A 20,944-nucleotide genomic window follows, 5' to 3' on the forward strand; every position below is an offset into this window, starting at 1 on the left:
TATACACAATGGAATATTATTCAGCCATAAGTAGAAAACAAATCCTACCATTTGCAAAAACATGGATGGGGCTAGAGGGTATTACGCTCAGTGAAATAAGCCAGGCGGAGAAAGACAACTATCAAATGATTTCACTCATATGTGGAGTATAAGAACAAAGATAAAACTGAAGGAACAAAATAGCAGCAGACTCAACAGAACCCAAGAATGGACTAACAGTTACCAAAAGGAAAGGAACTCAGGAAGTTGGGTGGGAAGGGAGGGATAAGGGGGAAAAGAGGGTATTACGATTAGTATACATAATATAGCGGGGGTGGGGGATACGGGGACGGCGGTATAACACAGAGGACAAATAGTGATTCTGTAGCATCTTGCTATGCTGATGGAGGGTGACTGTAGTGGGGTATGTGGTGGGTATTTGATATGGGGTGTCTAATAACCATAATATTGCTCACATAATTGTACATTAATAATTGCAAAATTAAAAAATACAAATAATAATAATAATAATAAGTTTTGAGTTTGAAGAAATTTTGGCAGTGGGCTATTTTTAATCTCTAGCTGAGCTTTTTCTCCTTTGCTCCTAGTAAAGGTTTCTTCATTCTAGCCATAAAAGTTGAAGTCTTGGCATTTTCTTCTTCTTTAATGCAGTTTCAGTGGTAGCCCTAAAAGCAGTCCCATTCTATAGCATTCATATATATACATATATTAACAATGAACAATAACTAGTCTCCCTTTTGGGGAAAGCTGACTTAAACTCCCTTTGAAAAACAGGTTTTTGTATACTTTGATAGACTGTCATCCAGAATCATTTTACACTTGTTTATTAGATTTGTTTTTATTAACCTTCATGCTTTTCACCTGCTGAGATTCATACTTCTTGTGCCTTTAAACATTTATTTTCCAAAAAAAGGAAGCCTAGGGCTGTGAGATTTAGCAAAAATATAGGATACCACTTAATTTGAATTTCAGATAACTGATATTTTTTTAGTGTAAGTATATTCCTTTCAATACTTAATCTGAGTACTTTAACTTGCAAGTTTATTTTAAGCTAAAAGCTTTGTTAGCAATCTTGGCAACATTTTTAATGTTTCCTAAAAATTTGTGTTCTGTAACAAATAAATCTGAACCTTGGACCTGCAGGAAATTTGATAATGTTCTTTCTGGGCATATGCTCACTGAAGACCTTGAACATGGCTTACCCTGGATACCATCTTTCCTGCTCCCTTGGGTCTTCTGAGTTAACTGGTTCTCCAATTCTTGCCACAGCACAGATAAAAGAGTCTACCTTTTAAAGCTGAACTTTACACTGAATTTTGAAATCTACTGAAATATATGTTCCAGGCTCTGACTATTGAGTCAAAAGTAAAATTCAAACATAGATATCAATTAATCTTTTTCTTAAATAAAATTCTACCTATTTCCTCAAAATTTGGAAGAAATTAAAGAATAGACACTGATCATCTGGAGCTTGAAGGCAAGTGTATATTACCTCCTTGACTTGGAAGTTGGGTGTTTATGTTGGAAGTCAGTTCAATCTGTTATTATGGTAGTCATGTTCTATAAAGTTGTTGCAAATATTGAATTAGTGAACACTGAATCATTGTGCCTAGGGGATGTACAGGGCTAATTTCCTGTGAGCCTCTGGTCCCACATTCTTGTCAACCAATCAATACATAATCATGCTTTATTTGTGTTTCCACTTAAAGATAAGTATTTTTTAAAATGTATTATTAATTTATTAACATTGCCTCAAAGCCAACAGTACTACACCTCATGCCCTAATATGAACTACCATTACACCCTTTGTTATGACCCAATGAAGCTAATTTAGCACACTTTTTTCCTTTTTCATAAGGTACATCACAGCCTTCTTGTGCTTAGCAACATTAGACAGTACTTCAAACAATACATTTCGGGGCTATTTTAAATCACCAACAAAAAGACCCAAAATGCAAAAAAATGAGACACTAAATAAATTGCAAAGAGGACACTTGTTTACAGTATAAGAAATAAAAAAAAGAAGGCAAAACACCTTGGTAGATCTCAGTTGGGAATATGTACATCTGGTGACTCAAGCTTTTCTTTGCTCTATGCATAATCATGAATAATCATAATGTGTTTTGAGTATTAATTTTGTGATTACAAATACATTTTGGCAAGCAGTCAAATTCCAATGAGTAAAATCCATGAACAATGAGGAAAGACTGTGTATACAGGCATATCTTGTCTTACTGCACTTCACTTTATTATACACTTCACAGTTACTGCATTTTTTACAAATTGAATGTTTGTGGCAACCCTGTGTTGAGCAAGTCTATTGGTGCCATTTTTCCCACAGCATTTGCTCACTTAATTCTGTGTGTCACATTTTGGTAATTCTTGAAATATTTCTAACTTTTTTCAATATTTTTATATTTGTGATGATCTGTGATCAGTGATTCAGTGATTATGACTCACTGAAAGCTCAGAAGATAGTTTGCACATTTTTAGCAATAAAGAATTTTTAATTAATGTACATACCTTTTTTAGACATAGTGATAATGGACATTTAAGAGATTACAGTATGGTATAAGCATAACTTTTATATGCACTGGGAAACCAAAATATTCACTTCACTCACTTTTTTGCAGTATCCACTTAATTACAGTGGTCTAGAATAGAACCTGCAATATCTCTGAAGTATGCTTGTAATGGATTTAAAACTGACTTGGATTTGAATTAATAGAGGAAATTTAGGAATCAACCATAACTAATTTTTTGTAATAAATATACCTTTGAAAAGTAGTTACACATTTACCTTAGTGAATTTTGATATTGGTTTGACAAAATGAATTGGCCCCAAGTTATGAAACAAGAATGGTTTGTTTTTCTTTTGAAATAATTTCAAACTTACTTTTCCTGTTTTTCATGACCTTGACGTTTTTGAGGATTACAAGAAAGTTACTTTTTTAGAGGGTTCTTCAATTGTCTGATGTTTCCTCATGTTTGGATTCAAAGTTAGCATCTTAGGCAGAAAATCACAGAAAAGATGCTGTGCTCTTCTTGCTGCATCTTATCATGTGGTACACAATTTTGGTTTGTCCCATCACTAGTGAAGTTAACCTTGATCGCATGACTGAGCCAGTGTCTGCCAGGTTTCTCCTCTGTAAAGTTCCATTTTTCCCTTTTATATTCAGCATTATTTTCTATATCAATCAGTGTTTTATGAAGGAAGTACTTAAAGACTCTGTAAACATCCTGTTCTGCATTTACCTTTTACTCCTAGTTTAATCATCTCTTGATGTTTCTCACTGAATTATTTCTATGATGCTTGCTAGTAATGAGACATTAAAAAAAAATGATAGTAAATACATAACAGAAATAGGGATAAAGGGCACATAAATAAGAAATGCAAATACCTTATAAAATATGCAAAGATATTTAACCTTATTCACTATGCTGAGGCAATACAGTGCAGTAGTTAAGAATATTAGTTACAGCTTTGCAGTAAGAGTACCAGCTCGATTAAAAACCTGGCTTCAATTTTGGCTCTACTACTTACTAACTGCAAATTTAAACAAAATCCATTTTTACCTATCACATTAACAAAGACAAAATTTCATGACACAGAGCACTGCTGATAGGAAAGCAAGCATTTACATGCTGTTGGAAAGGCATAGGTTTGCAGGATATTCGGGTAGTAACAAATTTTAACTGTATTTAGCCTTTTATCCAGCAATACTACATCCAGGAATTTATACCTCAACTACACTTATGCATTTACAGAAAAAAATGTGTGTATAAATGTTCACCACAGTGTCATTTTTAACAGCAAAAACTGGGAACTATCTACATATCTAATAGGGATCTGGCCAAAAACTTAATAGTATAATGGCCACTATGCAGCATTAAAAGAATTAGGAAGATGTGTATGTTCTCAATTGCTAAGTAAAAATAGTAAGGTTTAAGAGCCACAGACCAGTGGAACAGAATAGAGACTCCAGATATTAATCAAACATATATGGTCGATTAATATATGATAAAGGAGCCATGAACATACAATGGGGAAATAGCCTCGCCAACAGCTAGTGTTGGCAAAACTGGACAGCAACATTTAAGAGAATGAAACTGGATTATTGCCTTACCCCATATACAAAAGTAAATTCGAAATGGATCACAGACCTGAATGTAAGTCATGAAACCATAAAACTCTTAGAAAAAAACATGGTCAAAAATCTCTTGGACATAACATGAGCAACTTCTTCATGAACATATCTCCCCGGGCAAGGGAAACAAAAGCAAAAATGAACAAGTGGGACTATATCAAGCTGAAAAGCTTCTGTACAGCAAAGGACATCATCAATAGAACAAAAAGGTATCCTACAGTATGGGAGAATATATTCATAAATGACAGATCCGATAAAGGGTTGACATCCAAAATATATAAAGAGCTCATGCACCTCAACAAACAAAAAGCAAAAAATCCTTTTAAAAAATGGGCAGAGGAGCTGAACAGACAGTTCTCCAAAGAAGAAATTCAAATGGCCAACAGACACATGAAAAGATGCTCCACATCGCTGTCATCAGATAAATGCAAATTAAAACCACAATGAGATATCATCTCACACCAGTAAGGATGGCTACCATCCAAAAGACAAACAACAACAAATGTTGGAGAGGTTGTGGAGAAAGGGGAACCCTCCTACACTGCTGGTGCGAATGTAAATTAGTTCAACCATTGTGGCAAGCAGTATGGAGGTTCCTCAGAATGCTCAAAATAGAAATACCATTTGACCCAGGAATTTCACTTCTAGGAATTTACCCTAAGAATGCAGCAGCCCAGTTTGAGAAAGACACATGCACCCCTATGTTTATCACAGCACTATTTACAATAGCCAAGAAATGGAAGCACCCTAAGTGTCCATCAGTAGATGAATGGATAAAGAAGATGTGGTACAAATACACAATGGAATATTAATCAGCATAAGAAAAAAACAGATCCTACCATTTGCAACAACACGGATGGAGCTAGAGGGTATTATGCTCAGTGAAATAAGCCAGGCAGAGAAAGACAAGTACCAAATGATTGCACTCATATGTGGAGTATAAGAACAAAGAAAAAACTGAAGGAACAAAACAGCAGCAGAATCATAGAACCCAAGAATGGACTAACAGTTAACAAAGGGAAAGGGACTGGGGAGGATGGGTGGGAAGGGGGGATAAGAGGGGTGTAGGGGGGGAAGGGGTCATAATGATTAGCATGTACAATGGGGGGTCACAGGGAGGGCTGTGCAACACAGAGAAGACAAGTAGTTATTCTATAGCATCTTACTACGCTAATGGACAGTGACTGTAATGGAGTTTGTGGGGGGGACTTGGTGAAGGGGGGAGTCTAGTAAACATAATGTTCCTCATGTAATTGTAGATTAATGATACAAAAAAAAATAGTGAGGTTAAGTGGGTAGAGTTATTCATATTTATACATTAGAAAAGGATATAAATGCACACAGTTCTGTAATATATGTAAGTTTCTAGAAGTCTGCAGAAGGAATGTAACAGTGGTTGTTTCTTTGGAGGGGATTTTGGATGTCTATTTTTTGTATTGCTAAAAATAATTTTTTCAAACTCAATTCTCACTACATGCATGAAAAACATTTTATTTAATGACATGTTTGAATAGGTATATGTATATGTCATCAAAAGGTAAAAATGGAATACAACCTCCCTCCCATTCCAATCTACCTACCACCCATTTTCCCTCTCTACAGGGAAAAGGACTCAGATAAAGGACTTGTATCTAGAACATATAAAAATTTAAAAACTTAATAGTAATAAAACGATCAATTAATTTACAAGTAGGCAAAAGACTTCAATAGACATGTCATCAAAGAAAGGACAAGGATGGCAAATAATCACAGGAAAAGATGCTAAATATTATCAATCATTAGAGTTATGGAAATTAGAACCGTAATGAGACACTATTGCCCACCTATTACAATGCCTAAATTTAAAAAGACTGGCCATACCAAATGTTGGTGAGGATGTGGAGGGAGCTGGAACTCTCATGCACTGCTGGTAGGAATGTAAATGGTACAGCCATGTTGGAAAACTGTTTGGCAGTTCCTCAAAAAGTTAAGCATACACCTACAACATAATTAAACCATTCTATTCTTGTGTATTTATTCAAAAGAATGAAAACTTATGTCCATACAAAGACTTATACATGAATGTTCATAGTAGCATTATTTGTAGTAGCCAAAACTGGAAACAATCTAAATGGCTATCCATCACCAGGAGAATGGGTAAACAAGTTGTTGCATATCTAATCAATGGAATACTGCTCAACAATAAAAAGAAATAAATCACTGATACATGTAACAACGTGACTGAATCTTGAAAAAATTATGCTGTGTGAAAGAATCCAGACAAAAATAGTACATACCATATGATTCCATTTATCTAAAATTCTAGAAAATGTAAACTAATCTCTAGTGATAGCAGGCAGATAAGTAATTGCCTGGGAATTCATGGAGAATAGAGAGAGGCAAGTGGGAGGGATTACAAAGGGGTATAATAAGAGAACTTGTGGGGGTAATCGACATGCTTACAATTACAACTGTAGTGATGGTTTAATGGGTGTATACATGTCAAAACATATTTAATGGTATCCCTTAATTAATTTTTATTAGATATCTGTTATATCTCTTTAAATGTTAAGAGTTTTTGAGGACAGGAAATAAGAATATAGAAAAATATAAATATTCAGGCAAAGTTAGATGAGTGACAGGGGGACTGTAACTAGTAAAATATAAATAATAATATCCAATGTTTGGAAAATGAGATAGAGGGTATCATTATTACACTGATGATAACAGCAGAAAAAAAGATAGGGAAGAAAGACAAGAAATTTTTAAAATCTTGGGCCTATGGGTGGGTGTCTCATGAAATCTTAGTGGGGTGGGACCAGCTTTTAAACAAAGAACTATACCAATTTCCCTAAACGGAAATACTCTATACTAGAATAGAAAATACCAGAATGTATAATAGATGGTAAAGTTAAGTTTTATCTTAGGATACTATGTCATGATGTGAACTTGCACTTCTTAACATAGGTTGTGTGAGAAAAAACGTATGAAAAACACTGAATTCTAGATCACAGCATAAGTTTGCAAATTTTGTAAAAAAGACAAAATTTAGAAACTTAAATATGAAAAGAAAGGATAGTTTCTGGAATATACAGTACATTTTGGAAGGCTGGATTTACTGGGTGGAGAAAGAAAAGACTTGAAAAAGCCAACTGAGGAAGAATTCCAACTTTTTAAAATTTTATTTTATTGAAGTATCATTGATATACAATCTTATATTGGTTTCAGATATAGTAGTTTCACAACATAGTGATTCAACAGTTACCCATATTATTAAATCTAGTGTGATTTCTATCTATCAACATAAAAAGATGTTACAGAATCACTGACTATATTCTCCATATGTTCTATCACCATCTCCATGACCAACTTATAGTGTAATTGTTATTGTGCCCCTTTATCTCCCTCAACCTTTCCATCCACCTACCCCACTTACCCCTTTGGTGACCACCAGTCACTTCTCAGTGTTTATGAGTCTACTGCTGTTTTGTTCATTCTGTTTTGCTTTGTTTTCATACTGTGCAAATAAGTGAAATTATAAAATGTTTGTCTTTCTCTGCTTAGCCTATTTCACTGAGCATAATACCCTCTAGACCCATTCATGTTGTCACAAATGGTAGGATTTCTTTTCTTTTTATGGCTGAATAATATTCCATTGTGTATATGTAATACCTCTTCTTTATCCATTCATCTGTTGATGGACAACTAGGTTGCTTCCATATCTTGGCTATTGTAAATAATGTGGCATTACACAGGGGTGCATATATCTTTTTGAATTAGGCATTTTGTTTCCTTCAGGTAGATTCCTAGAAGAGGGATTACTGGACCAAATAGTATTTCTATTTTTAGTTTTTTAAGGAACCTCCATACTGCCTTCCACAGCAGTTATACCAATTAACATTCCTACCAACAGTGCAGGAGGGTTCCTATTTCTGGGCATCCTTGTCAGCATTTGTAGTATCTTGTCTTTTGGATAGTGGCCATTCTAACTGGTGTGAAGTGATATCTCATTGTGATTTTAATTTGCATTTCCCCAATGATTAGTGATATGGAGCAACTTTTCATGTGCCTATTGGCCATTTATATTTCTTCTTTGGAGAAGTGTCTCTTCAGGTCCTCTTCCCATTTTTTGACAGGGTCATATTTTTTTTTTGGTGTTGACGCATATGAATTCTTTATATATTTTGGATGTTAACCCCTTATCAGATGAGTCATTTATGAATATTTTCTCTCATATGGTAGGTTGCCTTTATGTTCTGCTGATGGTGTCCTTTGCTGTATAGAAGTTTAAATAAGTTTGATGTAGTCCCACCTGTTCATTTTTTATTTTGTTTCCCTTGCCCGAGGAGATGTGTCTAGGAAAAAATTGCTCATACTTATGGCTCAAGAGATTTTTGCCTGTGTTTTCTTCTACGAGTTTTATGGTTTCATGACTCACATTCAGGTCTTTGATCCATTTTGAGTTTACTTTTGTGTATGTAGTTAGACAATAATCCAGTTTCATTCTCCTTTATGTAGCTGTCCAGTTTTCCCAACACCAGTTATTGAAGAAGCTGTTTTTTCCCTACTGTATATCCATGGCTTCTTTATTGTATATTAATTGATCATATAAGTGTGGGTTTATATCTGTGCTCTCCATTTTGTTCCATTGATCAATGGGTCTGTTCTTGTGCCACTACCATACTGTTTTGATTACTGTAGCTTTGTAGTATAGCCTGGATTCATGAAGCATAATCCCCCTATCTTTTTTGTGATTTCGCAGGATTGATTTGGCTAAGAATTCCAAACTTTTATCCAATGTATTAAGACAAAACTGTTGTGAAAAAGAAGTTATGTAGAACTAATACTAAGAAATAAAAATAAAGGAGAACAGGTCAATTGTTAAGTCAGATTGAGAAATGGAAGATAAGAATTTGGAAAAGTATGAAAAATAGGAAGAATGGTGGTGTCACTGAATAAATTATATCTGAACATTCTACACATTTGAATAAAGTTATTTTAAAAATCAACTTGGCCTATGATTTTTTGTTTTTCCAACTTAACATATTTTAATACAAAACAATAGCCTTAAACTGTGTATGTGTGCAGTTGTTAACAACAGTACACTTTTACCAAAAATTTTGACAGTACAGAAAAAAAGAAAAAGTTATTCATAAACCCAATATTCAGAAATGATTATGGTTAACATTTTCACATGTCTCCTTAACACTACTTCCTATACTTTCATTTTTACCAGGAAACTATTCTTCTCCCTTTTATTGACACATCTATGTTTCTATTCCTGGCAGTGTTTAAAACTAGTTTTTACATTCATTAATATTTGGAAGATTTTGAGTTTTGTTACTACAAAAATGTTTTTTAATTTCAATGTAAATATAAAGCAAAAATGTCTTTTTTTAGACATAGGGATATTTCTCTCTTTTTATAGACTATGCATTTACTATCTCTTTCTCTCTCTAGTACTGACTTGTCACTGCAAAGAGGAATTTCTATTGACTGTACCACATTAGATATAAATGGATTTGTTGGAAGTGATCCAAGTATTACTTATCCCTTACTCAGCAACAGAGTCTAAACTGGGAATAAAAAATTCTCTGGTAAATATGTAGATGATGCATATCTCTAATGGTAGGTTAACCAAGAATTACTTTAAAATAATGAGTATAATTTCGCTAAACTTACATAAAAAACAATTTAAAGAAGTTGAATTTGTATTTTGCTAGATAAAAATTTCACAGATTTCTCTTGGAGCGATTCTCTACTGTGAGGCTCACCTATCTGATGAATCCTGGTAAAGGATTCAGCCTCTCAACTGCTGTCAGGGATCTCTTAAAGATATGTCTCAGTTCCCTTCATTTTTGAGGCAATCTTGGGCATATGTGTTTGGTAATAGGTTTTCAACTGCCTCATACCTGAAGGAGATTTCAATCTCACTCAAAGCAGGAGCCTTCCTTGAACAATGGACAAGATGGCAAAGATGACCAATACAGAAAATATTCAATCTAAATCTGTATGGAAACATATAACATCTCTCTGGCATCTCTCTAACATGCCACCACCAAATATAAGTCAGAAACCAGAATGAAAACATTTTAATCCTACTAGGAGAACCTAAAATTAAGATGTGAAAATATATAGGAAAATGATTTAAATTGCTTAATGAAATCTTTTTCATTTGTGTTCCTTAATATAATCAAGAAAATTATTTGTATAAAGTGTCAAATTTTCTAATTTATGCCTTTAGAGATAATCAAACTCCTCCTACATTCTTAAAACAAGAACAGATTGCTATGTAAAAAAGCAAATAATAAGAATTTATAGATACTATAAACATGACTGTGGAAAGTAAAATTTTAATGACCAAATAATTAATTGAATGGAAAAGATGAAAACTAAATGAGTTATTTGAAAGGTAAAGTTGAGTAAATCTTGAACAATGTACAACAAAAAACAGATAGAAAACACAAGAAAAAAATTGAGACCTGAAATGTCAGGCGGCCCAGTATTTTTCTAGTGGAAATTCCTGAAGGAAAAAATGGGAGAGAGGAAATAATATTTTTAAATAATACAAGAAAATTCCTCTGAATTGAAAAAACTTCTGAATTTTCAAACTGAAAGCCTGTCCAGTTCAAAACAAAATGTGTGAAAAGATCCATACCTACATACAACCAGGTGAAATTTCATAGCTCCAAAGAAAAATTAAAAGTCTTAAAAGCTAAACAGAGACAAGAAAACAAGATAATAAACAAAGACAAAAAGCAATGAAATGAGACTAGCTCGCATTTGAATTCTTATTAACATTTCTGGATAATAGAGGACAATGGAGTAGTGGTTTCAAAGTTGTGAGGAAAATCAGATTTTGCTCTTAAAACCATTAGCCAACCAAATTATTACTCATGTGTGAAGGCAAGATAGAAACATTTTTGAATGTGAAAGGATTCATAACGTTTACTACCCAAGCACATACCAACACATATTACTTAAGGCAGAAGGAACTTCATTAAAAAAAGAGAGATTTACAAGAAAGAGAATGAGATTTTTAAAAAATGTTGCTTCTTAATAACTAAGAACCTATAAAGAAGCAATCAAGAAAGAAAAAGATGCAAAAAATAAAGACAATCCAGTAGATGGTGACTATTGAAACATTCTTCCTCAAGCAGCAGGGGCTTATAGTAATGAACTTAAGATTTTTACTTCCTTCTCTAAATCCATGCACAATACTGTATTGTGTGGTGGATGTTTATACAATTAAAAATTTGCCAAGTGATGACAGTTTTATTTTATTTCAATTTTCAGATCAATCTGTAGATAAAACAAATTATTTAATAATAGATGCAGTATTACAAAACTAGGAGAAGGTAAATGAGAGCTAATAAGAAATAAGAATAGATACAATATTTAAAGTTATAATAGTAACCTCTACAGGAGAAAATAAGAAAGGAAACAAAAACCTCAAAACATTGTTAACAGCAATTACTTTTAAAGAGTGGTGGTAGGGGTAGTAGACTTTTCCTTTTCCATTTCTTTTTTATATCCTTCTATTTGATTTTGTTTACCATATATAGGTATTCCATTAACTCCTTAAAAATATTTAAAATGAGAAATATAGGATACTGTAATCAATAGGGGGTAATTCAATAATTATGGTATATCATACAATGGCATACTGAGTGGAGAGAAATACAGTAGGTACTGACATGAAAAACTGTCCCTAAGTAAAAAAATAAGCTTCAGAAATAATAGTAGAAAATGAAGTGATCCTAACTTTTGGAAAAAAAAATTATGTAAGAGTGGGAGAGTGTGGATATATGTATGTATATGTAAATGTTTATTAAGTGTTTTTAGTGTTGTAGCAACAATTTACTGAAATGACAGGAGCCTTTGAAGATATTTCAGTGTTGTAAACTGCATTTTCAATTAGCGGAATTTATAAGCTATACCTTGGTTTATTTTTGGTGTACCTTAAATTTCTATTAGTCATTGAATATTTAAGTCTGCATTAATTAACATTTTTTATATCACTTTCAAGAGAATAAGATGAAATTTCAATATTGTTTAAAATATTAACATCAATTATTAAAACTATTACCCAATCTAGCAAACTACAGACTCAATAGTTAGTCTCTCTAAATATTTTATAGCTGGAAAAAACAGAAACCGAACCAAAAAAGGGGACTTTTTTATATTGAAAAATTTGAAAACGTGTAACATCATAAAAATCAAGTAGTCGGATTTCTGACATTAGACAACACTAAACACATATTATTTAAGAGTCTATTTTTGCTTCAAACAACATTAAAACATATTCAGTCATAACTCTTCTTTTTAATAATTTAGTTCTTTCTTACCAGGCTATTTTCTTTCCAAGCTTCTGGGAACTTGGGTCTCTGTTTTTCCCTAGACACCAGAACCTGCATATCTTCAAAAGTGGGATGGTTTCCAACTTCTGTCTGAAAAGCCATCTGGTATTCTGGAACAGATTCACCTGTGTATGTTTTAAAAAGAACAGAGTAAAATTTCCAATTATCATAAAATGAAAGAATAACAGGAGTATTTCTGATACCAAGTAAGCAAAGAAATTATATCACAATTTTTTTCACCTTTTAAGCATACCTGGAAATCTTTTTAAAAGATCCAGTTGTGCATTTAATGCATTGTTAATAAATGCTTTACTTAGAATAGACTTTGTTTGATAAATTAAATGTTTGTTGATAAGTTAAACAGTAATTTCAATAATGGACAGCTATTTTTAAATGGTTTCTAGTATTACTAATTTGGGGGTGGGATTATTATATACTTAAGGTATACTTAATACTTGAAAATATACCTGAATTCCTATCCCCAGAAGGGGTTGAGGGTGGTGAATACGAGGAGAAAGTCTAGTATCTAGTACAACAAACATGTCTGTAGAACTAAATATAAGCGGGTGGGTTGCACAGTCATCATATCTCATTACATTATTGACTCTATTATACTGCAGCCAGATTATTTCAAATATCACAAAAATTTTTATGATAATAGCCATTTAACAGAAGTATCAATATACTGACTATTTTAAAGTTATCACTGATATGCAATCTTATGAAGGTTTTACATGAGCGACATTGTGGTTTCAACATTCACCCATATTATCAAGTCCCCCCTCCCCACCCCATTGCAATCATTTCCATCAGTGTAGTAAGACGCTATAGAGTCACTGTCTTCTCCATGTTATACTGGCTTTCCTATATGTATGCTAATTACAATGCCCCTTAGTCCCCTTCTCCCTCCTTCCCCACCCACCTTCCCCAACCACTGGTCCCTTCTTGGAGTCTGTGAGTCTGCTGCTGTTTGGTTCCTTCAGTTTTGCTTTGTTATTATACTCCACAAATCAGGGAAATCATCTGGTACTTGTATTTCTCTGCCTGGCTTATTTCACTGAGCCTCATACCCTCTAGCTCCATTCATGTTGTTGCAAATGGTAGGATTTGTTTCTTCCTTATGGCTGAATAGTATTCCACTGTGCATATGTACCACCTCTTTATCCACTCATCTACTGATAGACACTTAGGTTGCTTCCATGTCTTGGCTATTGTACATAGTGCTGCAATAAACATAGGGTGCATATGTCTTTTTGAATCTGAGAAATTATAATCTTTGGGTAAATTCCTAGGAGTGGAATTCCTGGGTCAAATGGTATTTCTATTTTTAGTTTTTTAAGGAACCTCCATACTGCTTTCCACTATGGTTGAACTAGCTTACATTCCCACCAGCAGTGTAGGAGGGTTCCCCTTTCTCTGCATTCTCGCCAGCATTTGTTGTTCTTAGTCATTTTGATACTGGACATCCTAACTGCTGTGAGGTGACATCTCATTGCGGTTTTTATTTGCATTGCCCCGATAATTAGTGATGTGGAGCATCATGTCATTTGCCTGCTGGCCATCTGAATTTCTTCTTTGAAGAACTGTCTGTTCATGTATGTCTTTAGTCCACTTTTTAATCAAGTATTTGCTTTTTGCTTGTTGAGGCATGTGAGTTCTTTATATATTTTGGATGTTAACCCCTTGTCACATATGTCATTTACAAATATATTCTCCCATACTGTAGGATGCCTTTTTGTTCTGTTGATGGTGTCTTTTGCTGTACAGAGAAGATTTTTAGTTTGACGGAGTCCCATGTGTTCACTTTTGCTTTTGTTTCCCTTGCTCGAGGAGATGTGTTCATTAAAAAGTTGCTCCTGTTTATGATCAGGACAGTTTTGCCTATGTTGTTTTCTATGAGTTTTATGGTTTCATGACTTACCTTCAGGTCTTTGATCCATTTCGAGTTTACTTCTGTGTATGGGGATAGACAATAATCCAGTTTCATTCTCTTGTATGCAGCTGTCCACTTTTGCTAACAACAGTTGTTGAAGGGGCTATCGCTTCCCCACTGTATGTCCATGGCTCCTTTATTATATATTAATTGACCATATATGGTTGGATTTATATCTGGGCTCTGTAGTCTGTTCCATTGGTCTATGGTCTTTTCTTGTGGGAGTACCAGATTGTCTTGATTACTGTGGCTGTGTAGTAGAGCTTGAAGTCAGGGAGCATAATCCCCCCAGCTTTATTCTTCCTTCTCAGGATTGCTTTGGCTATTAGGGGTCTTTTTGTTCCATATGAATTTTAGAACTGTTTGCTCTAGTTCATTGAAGAATGCTGTTGGTATTCTTATAGTGATTGCATTGAATCTGTAGATTGCTTTAGGCAGGATGGCCATTTTGACAATATTAATTCTTCCTAACCATGAGCATGGGATGTGTTTCCATTTATTAGTATCTTCTTTAATTTCTCTCATGAGTGTCTTGTAGTTTTCAGGGCATAGGTCTTTCACTTCCTTTGTTAGATTTATACCTAGGTATTTTATCCTTTTTGATGCAACTGTGAATGGAACTGTTTTCCTGCTTTCTCTTTCTGCTAGTTCATATTAGTGTATAGGAATGCAACAGATTTCTGTGTATTAATTTTGTATCCTGCAACTTTGCTGAATTCAGATATTAGATCTAGTAGTTTTAGAGTGGATTCTTTAGGGTTTTTTATGTACGATATCATGTCATCTGCAAACAGGGCCAGTTTAACTTCTTCACCAATTTGGGTGCCTTTTATTTCTTTGTGTTGTCTGATTGCTATGGCTAAGACCTCCAGAACTATTTTGAAAAAAAGTGGAGAAAGTGGGCATCCTTGTCTTGTTCCCGATCTCACAGGAAAGGCCTTCACCTTTTTGCTGTTAAGTATTATGTTGGCTGTGGGTTTGTCATATGTGGCCTTTATTACATTGAGGTACTTGCTCTCTATACCCATTTTGTTGAGAGTTTTTATTGTGAACAGATGTTGAATTTTGTTGAATGCTTTTTCAGCATCTATGGAGATGATCATGTGGCTTTTGTCCCTCTTTTTGTTGATGGGATATATTATACTGAAATATTGTACCATCCTTGCATCACTGGAATAAATCCCACTTGGTCGTGATGTATGATCTTTTTGATAGGTTTTTTAAATTCAGTTTGCTAATACTTTGTTCAATATTTTTGCATATGTGTTCATCGGGGATATTAGTCTGTAATTGTCTTTTTTTGTGGTGGCTTTGCCTGGTTTTGGTATTAGAGTGATGCTGGCCTCATAGAATGAGTTTGGAAGTACTCGATCCTCTTCTACTTTTTGGAATACTTTAAGAAGGATGGGTATTGGCTCCTCTTTAAATCTTTGATAAAATTCAGGCATCCGGGCCAGGGTTTTATTCTTAGATAGTTTTTTGATCACCAGTTCAATTTCACTGCTATTAATTGGTCTGTTCAGATTTTCTGTTTTTTCCTGTGTGTGTTAGTCTTGGAAGGTTGTATGTTTTTTAGAAAGTTGTCCATTTCTTCTAGATTATCCTGTTTGTTGGCATATAATTTGTTGTAGTATTCTCTAATAATTCTTTGTATTTCTGTGGTGTCTATTGTGATTTTTCTTTTTTCATTTCTGATTCTGTTTATGTGTGCACACTCTTTTTTTCTCTTGATAAGTTTGGCTAGGGGTTTATCTATTTTGTTTCTTTTCTCAAAGTACCAGCCCCTGGTTTCATTGATTCTATTGATTTATTGCTGTCCACCTGCCTTTACAGAGCTCTATGAATTCTTTGCCCCCTAGCACCCCTCTTGCTGCTGGGAAGTCATTCAAACTGCCAGCTTTTCTTTTGTCTCAGCAGGGCTGGTAGTGTGTCCCTGTTCTCTACAAGCAGCTGGAATCTAAGCTTCTCCGAGTGTTCTGTCCATCTTTCCTTTCCAGCTCCACTTACCTCCAGAGCACCATGTAATGGGGGTTCATGTTCCCAGAGCAGATCTCCAGGGCTAGGTGTTAAGGGATCCTGGGCTTCTACTCCCTCTACTCTCTGCTCTTCCTCCTCCCATCAGTGGATTGGGTTGGGCAGGTCTTGGGTCCTTCCAGATTGCGGCTTTGCCACTTTACCCTTTTCTGTGGTGTCTTCTTTTCTTCCCAGATGTAGGCAGTTTGTTCTGCAGTCTTCAGGTCATTTTTGGGATTAGCTGTATTTGCTGTTTTTTGTGTTCTTTGCGATTTGGGGAGGAGGTGTCTGCCTTGCTTCTTACACTGTCTTCTTTTTCCCAGAATTCCCATGTGTCTTCTTAATTAACCTACCTGGCAAGGAGGTCCCCCAATACTCAGTCTTTATTCACTAATTTTTCCCACTCTTCATTTGTTCATCTTAGGGAAGTGTATCTATTTATAAGTTTTTAATTATCGTCTCTTTGATTCCCAAAAAAGCATTTTAATCTTAGTTCTCTCAACATCCTCTTAATTCTTTAAAAAAATTAATTTTTCTATTGATACCCAGTTCACAGGTTTCCATAATTAACTTACCTTTCCAATGAAAACCAGCATTTTTCCTAAGTTCTTGGCTGTTATACTATTTCTGATATTCAGATCTCTAAATATTTCTCAATTCCTTAGACTTTATTCCAACAGTTAACAAGAACCACAGATTCCTTCTCTACATTTTCTCACATGTGTCTCTTATTCCCTATTTCCATATACAAGATTATAAGGTATCCTCATGCAACTCTATTCTTTTTCCTTTGTTTTTATTTTTCATTGTGATTAAATATACATAAAATTCACCATTTTAACAATGTTTAAGAGTATAGTTCTGTGGCACTAAGTATGTTCACAACAGTCATACCATCCATCTCCAGAGTTTTTTCCATATTCCAAAACTGAAAGTCTGTATCCATTAATTAGTAACACCTTATTACTTTTTCCTTTTAAAAACTCCTAGTTCTTTGTATTTCAACTCTTCCTACAGATCTGCTAAAATAATCTTCTGCAAAGAAGATTATTTGCTTCTTCCTTGTCAAACATCTGATACTGCACTTCATTATTTATCAGACCAAAAGCAACAGTTATTCTTTGAATGTAGTATTTTTTCAAAAACTGTTGCTGATGAGGGTGTACCAATACTGATAGAAAAATCATTTTATTCAGGCACATTCCTAACAAAAAAGAAATTCTGGATCAGGATATTTTTAAAAATATGTGGCCAAAGTTCCAACAATAGAAATAAAAAGTTCAAAATGTTCCTAAGTTCCAATAATACTGTAATAGTATTGCAGTTGCTGTGCTTTCTAGAAAAAAATAGAGTACTGTATACTTCTAATTAACTGGAACATATACTTCTAAATAATAACTAATGGAGCATTAGTTAACCTAAAATTACTAATTAACTTCATCATATTTCACAGTTATAAGCTATTGATAGATGCTTACTGTTTTTAAAGCAAAAATAAAAAATAAAAAATAAGAAACAGAAGAAACCCAACCCCAATACTAATAGTTTCTGTTAATTAATTCCATTCATAAATGTGTTCAGTGATGGTTCAATTGACTGTTTTCCCTTTTTCTATGCTTTTAATGGTGTTACTTCTCTAGAGAAATAACATATATATCAAATAATTTTGTGCACACCCAGCAGAACACAACGCACATACTGCTAATTAAAGTTTTATATGAAAATAAAGACAGTGACATAATCCTAACAAAAGGAGGAAAATTATAAACTCATTTGGGTAATTCAAGTAAGCATTCACATTAAATGAGTGTTCTTTCATTGAAAGGAAGGCAAGAAAGCAAGAAGGAAGAATTAAAAAAACAAAAGGGAAGGAAGAAAGTTCTCCAGTGGATAATTCATTGCTTCTGATTCCTTATTGGGTCAATTCAGGAAACACTGTCAGTGTAGCTTATCAAATGCTTAGAGGGTGCATAAGGGACATGATGACTGTTAAAGCAAAGACTAAACTAAACAGTCACATAAGCTATTATGAGCGATTAATTAAACTGCACTCAGATGCAAACTTGGAGTCCTTTAAAAAAGTCTTTCCTGATTCACATTCTTCTGCTAATAATATTTCTGGACACTAGATGGCAATGAACTAGAGGTGTGAATGAAAGTAAAAGCATACATGCAAGATGAATTAATATAGTTAGAAAAAGAAGGTATGACTGCTTCAGTTCAAAACATCTATCAATTTTTGACAGCAGTGCTCTTACCTGGGAAGAGGTCTGTACATCTCATAAATATCTCCCAATAGATTAGTCCAAGTGCATACATGTCTACTTGTTTCAAAGCTGATTCACAGTCCCTCAGGTTCACAGCTCCTTCTAGAACTTCTGGTGCCATATATCTGATTGTACCAACCTGATAAATTAGAATGATATTTTTCAGAAACAGAATGCAATATACTCTGAAAGGCATACATTAGATCAGAAGTTGCACATAAAGTTCATGTCAGCGATAACTATTGACTGTAAACATGTCATGAACCTTTCAATACTTGATTTTTTACCTATGAAAAGCTCTTCTTTCTTTCTTTAATTTTTTTTTATTAAGGTATCACTGATACACACTCTTATGAAGGTTTCACATGAAAAACACTGTGGTTACTACATGCCACCCATATTATCAAGACCCCCTCATACCCCATTAATGTCTCTGTCCATCAGCGTAATAAGATGCCATGGAGTCAACTGCCTATCTTCTCTGTGCTATACTGCCTTCCCTGTGAACACCCCCCCAAAAAACATGTGTAGCAGTCCCTCCAAATACACTATAGAGACGGTTTATGGGAGGTAAATTCCGTCAACTTCTGCTTATCTGGAAATTGTTTAATCCCTCCTTCAAATTTAAATCATAAACTTGCCGGGTAAAGTATTCTTGGTTCGAGACCCTTCTTCTTCATTGTACTGAATATAACATGTCGCTCCCTTCTGGCCTGTAAGGTTTCTATTGAGAAGTCTTATGATAGCCTGATGGGCTTTCCTTTGTATGTGATCTTTTTTCTCTCTCTGGCTGCTTTTAATAGTCTGTCCTTATCCTTGATCTCTGCCATTTTAATTATTATATGTCTTGGTTTTGCCTTCCTTGGGTCCCTTGTGTTGGGAGATCTGTGCACCTCCATGGTCTGAGAGGCTATCTCCTTCCTCAGATTGGGGAAGTTTTCAGCAATTACCTCCTCAAAGACACTTCCTATCCCTTTTTCTCTCTCTTCTTCTTCTGGTACCCCTATAATGTGAATATTGTTCCGTTTGGATTGGTCACACAGTTCTCTCAATATTCTTTCATTTCTACAGATCCTTTTTTCTTTCTGTGCCTCGGCTTCTTTACATTTCTGTTCTCTAATTTCTATTTCATTTACGTCTTCTCTACTATATCTAATCTGCTTTTAAATCCCTCCATTGTATGTTTCATTTTGGATACTGTATTTCATATATTTTGTATCTGATTCTTGAATTCCTCCCTGAGGTCTTGAATATTTTTCTGTAGCTCTGTGAGCACGTTTATGATTTTTATTTTGAAATCTCTTTCAGGAAGTTTGGTTAATTCAGTTTCACTTGGCCCTCTTTCTGGTGTTTGTGGGATTTTGGTTTGAACCAGGTTCCTTTGACATTTCATGTTTGTAAGTGGTGCCCTCTACTGCCCAGAAGCTCTACTCTCTGGAGCTGCTCATCCCCTGGAGCAATGAGGGGTGGGGTTGAGGGGTCGCAGGCAAGCGGCACTGGTGCCTGTCGGGAGGAAAGAACTCTTTCCTGCTTTTCAGCTGCAGTGTCTGCCTCCACTGCCAGTGGGTCAAGTGCACAGGGAGAAGCCTCTATGCTATGCACTTGTAGCTGCTGTAGGCAGTGCCGCCCTCTGGCTGGCCTGGTGCTATGGCGGGGGCAGCTGGTTTGTGGTCTGGTGCTGGCTAGGAGGAAGAAGTAGCAGGCTGCGAATCACGGTGGGGAGTCTCATAACTGCGTTGTCAGCCAGGGGCATGGAGCACCTGAAACTCCTGAAAAGTTCCCAACCTGCTAGGGTGAGTGCACCTGGACACTTTTGTCCACTTGTCCTTTCTCATGAGCAGCAAGCTCTGTGCAATCCTTGCCCCTTTAGCAGCCTTCTCGCTGTTAGGAAGTCTATCAGTCTGCTCACCTTTCTTTTTTCCCAGAGCAGCTGGTTGTGTGTACCTGTTCTCCACAAGCAGCTGGAATCCCAGACTCTCCAAATATTCTGCCTATCTTAGCTTTCCAACCCCACTAATCTCCAGAGCACCATGTAATGTAGGTTTGTGCTCCTAGAGCAGATCTCCAGGGCCGGGTGTTCAGCAGTCCCAGGCTTCCACCCCCTCCCTGCTCCATTTCTCTTCCTTCTGCCAGTGAGCTGGGGTGCGGGACGGGCTTGGGTCCTGCCAGATCATGGGTTTGGTACTTTACCCTTTTCCGTGGGGTCTGCTCTGTTCACTAGGTGTAAGCAGTCTGCTGCAGCCT

General features: G+C 35.2%; 1 protein-coding gene across 2 annotated transcripts in view; it reads right to left on the reverse strand.

The window, feature by feature from the left end:
- Positions 1–20,944, reverse strand: part of BMPR2 (bone morphogenetic protein receptor type 2) — a 217,323-nt gene that overhangs the window by 17,883 nt on the left and 178,496 nt on the right. For both annotated transcript variants that reach the window (XM_036928171.2, XM_036928169.2), the window contains exons 9-10: positions 18,692–18,839; positions 12,476–12,612 (exon numbers count right to left, since the gene is read on the reverse strand). In XM_036928171.2, coding sequence (XP_036784066.1) covers positions 12,476–12,612; positions 18,692–18,839 — 285 coding nt within the window. The remainder of the gene's footprint in view (positions 1–12,475; positions 12,613–18,691; positions 18,840–20,944) is intronic.

The sequence above is a fragment of the Manis pentadactyla genome, chromosome 6, assembly GCF_030020395.1.
Source record: "Manis pentadactyla isolate mManPen7 chromosome 6, mManPen7.hap1, whole genome shotgun sequence".
NCBI classification, from domain to species: domain Eukaryota; kingdom Metazoa; phylum Chordata; class Mammalia; order Pholidota; family Manidae; genus Manis; species Manis pentadactyla.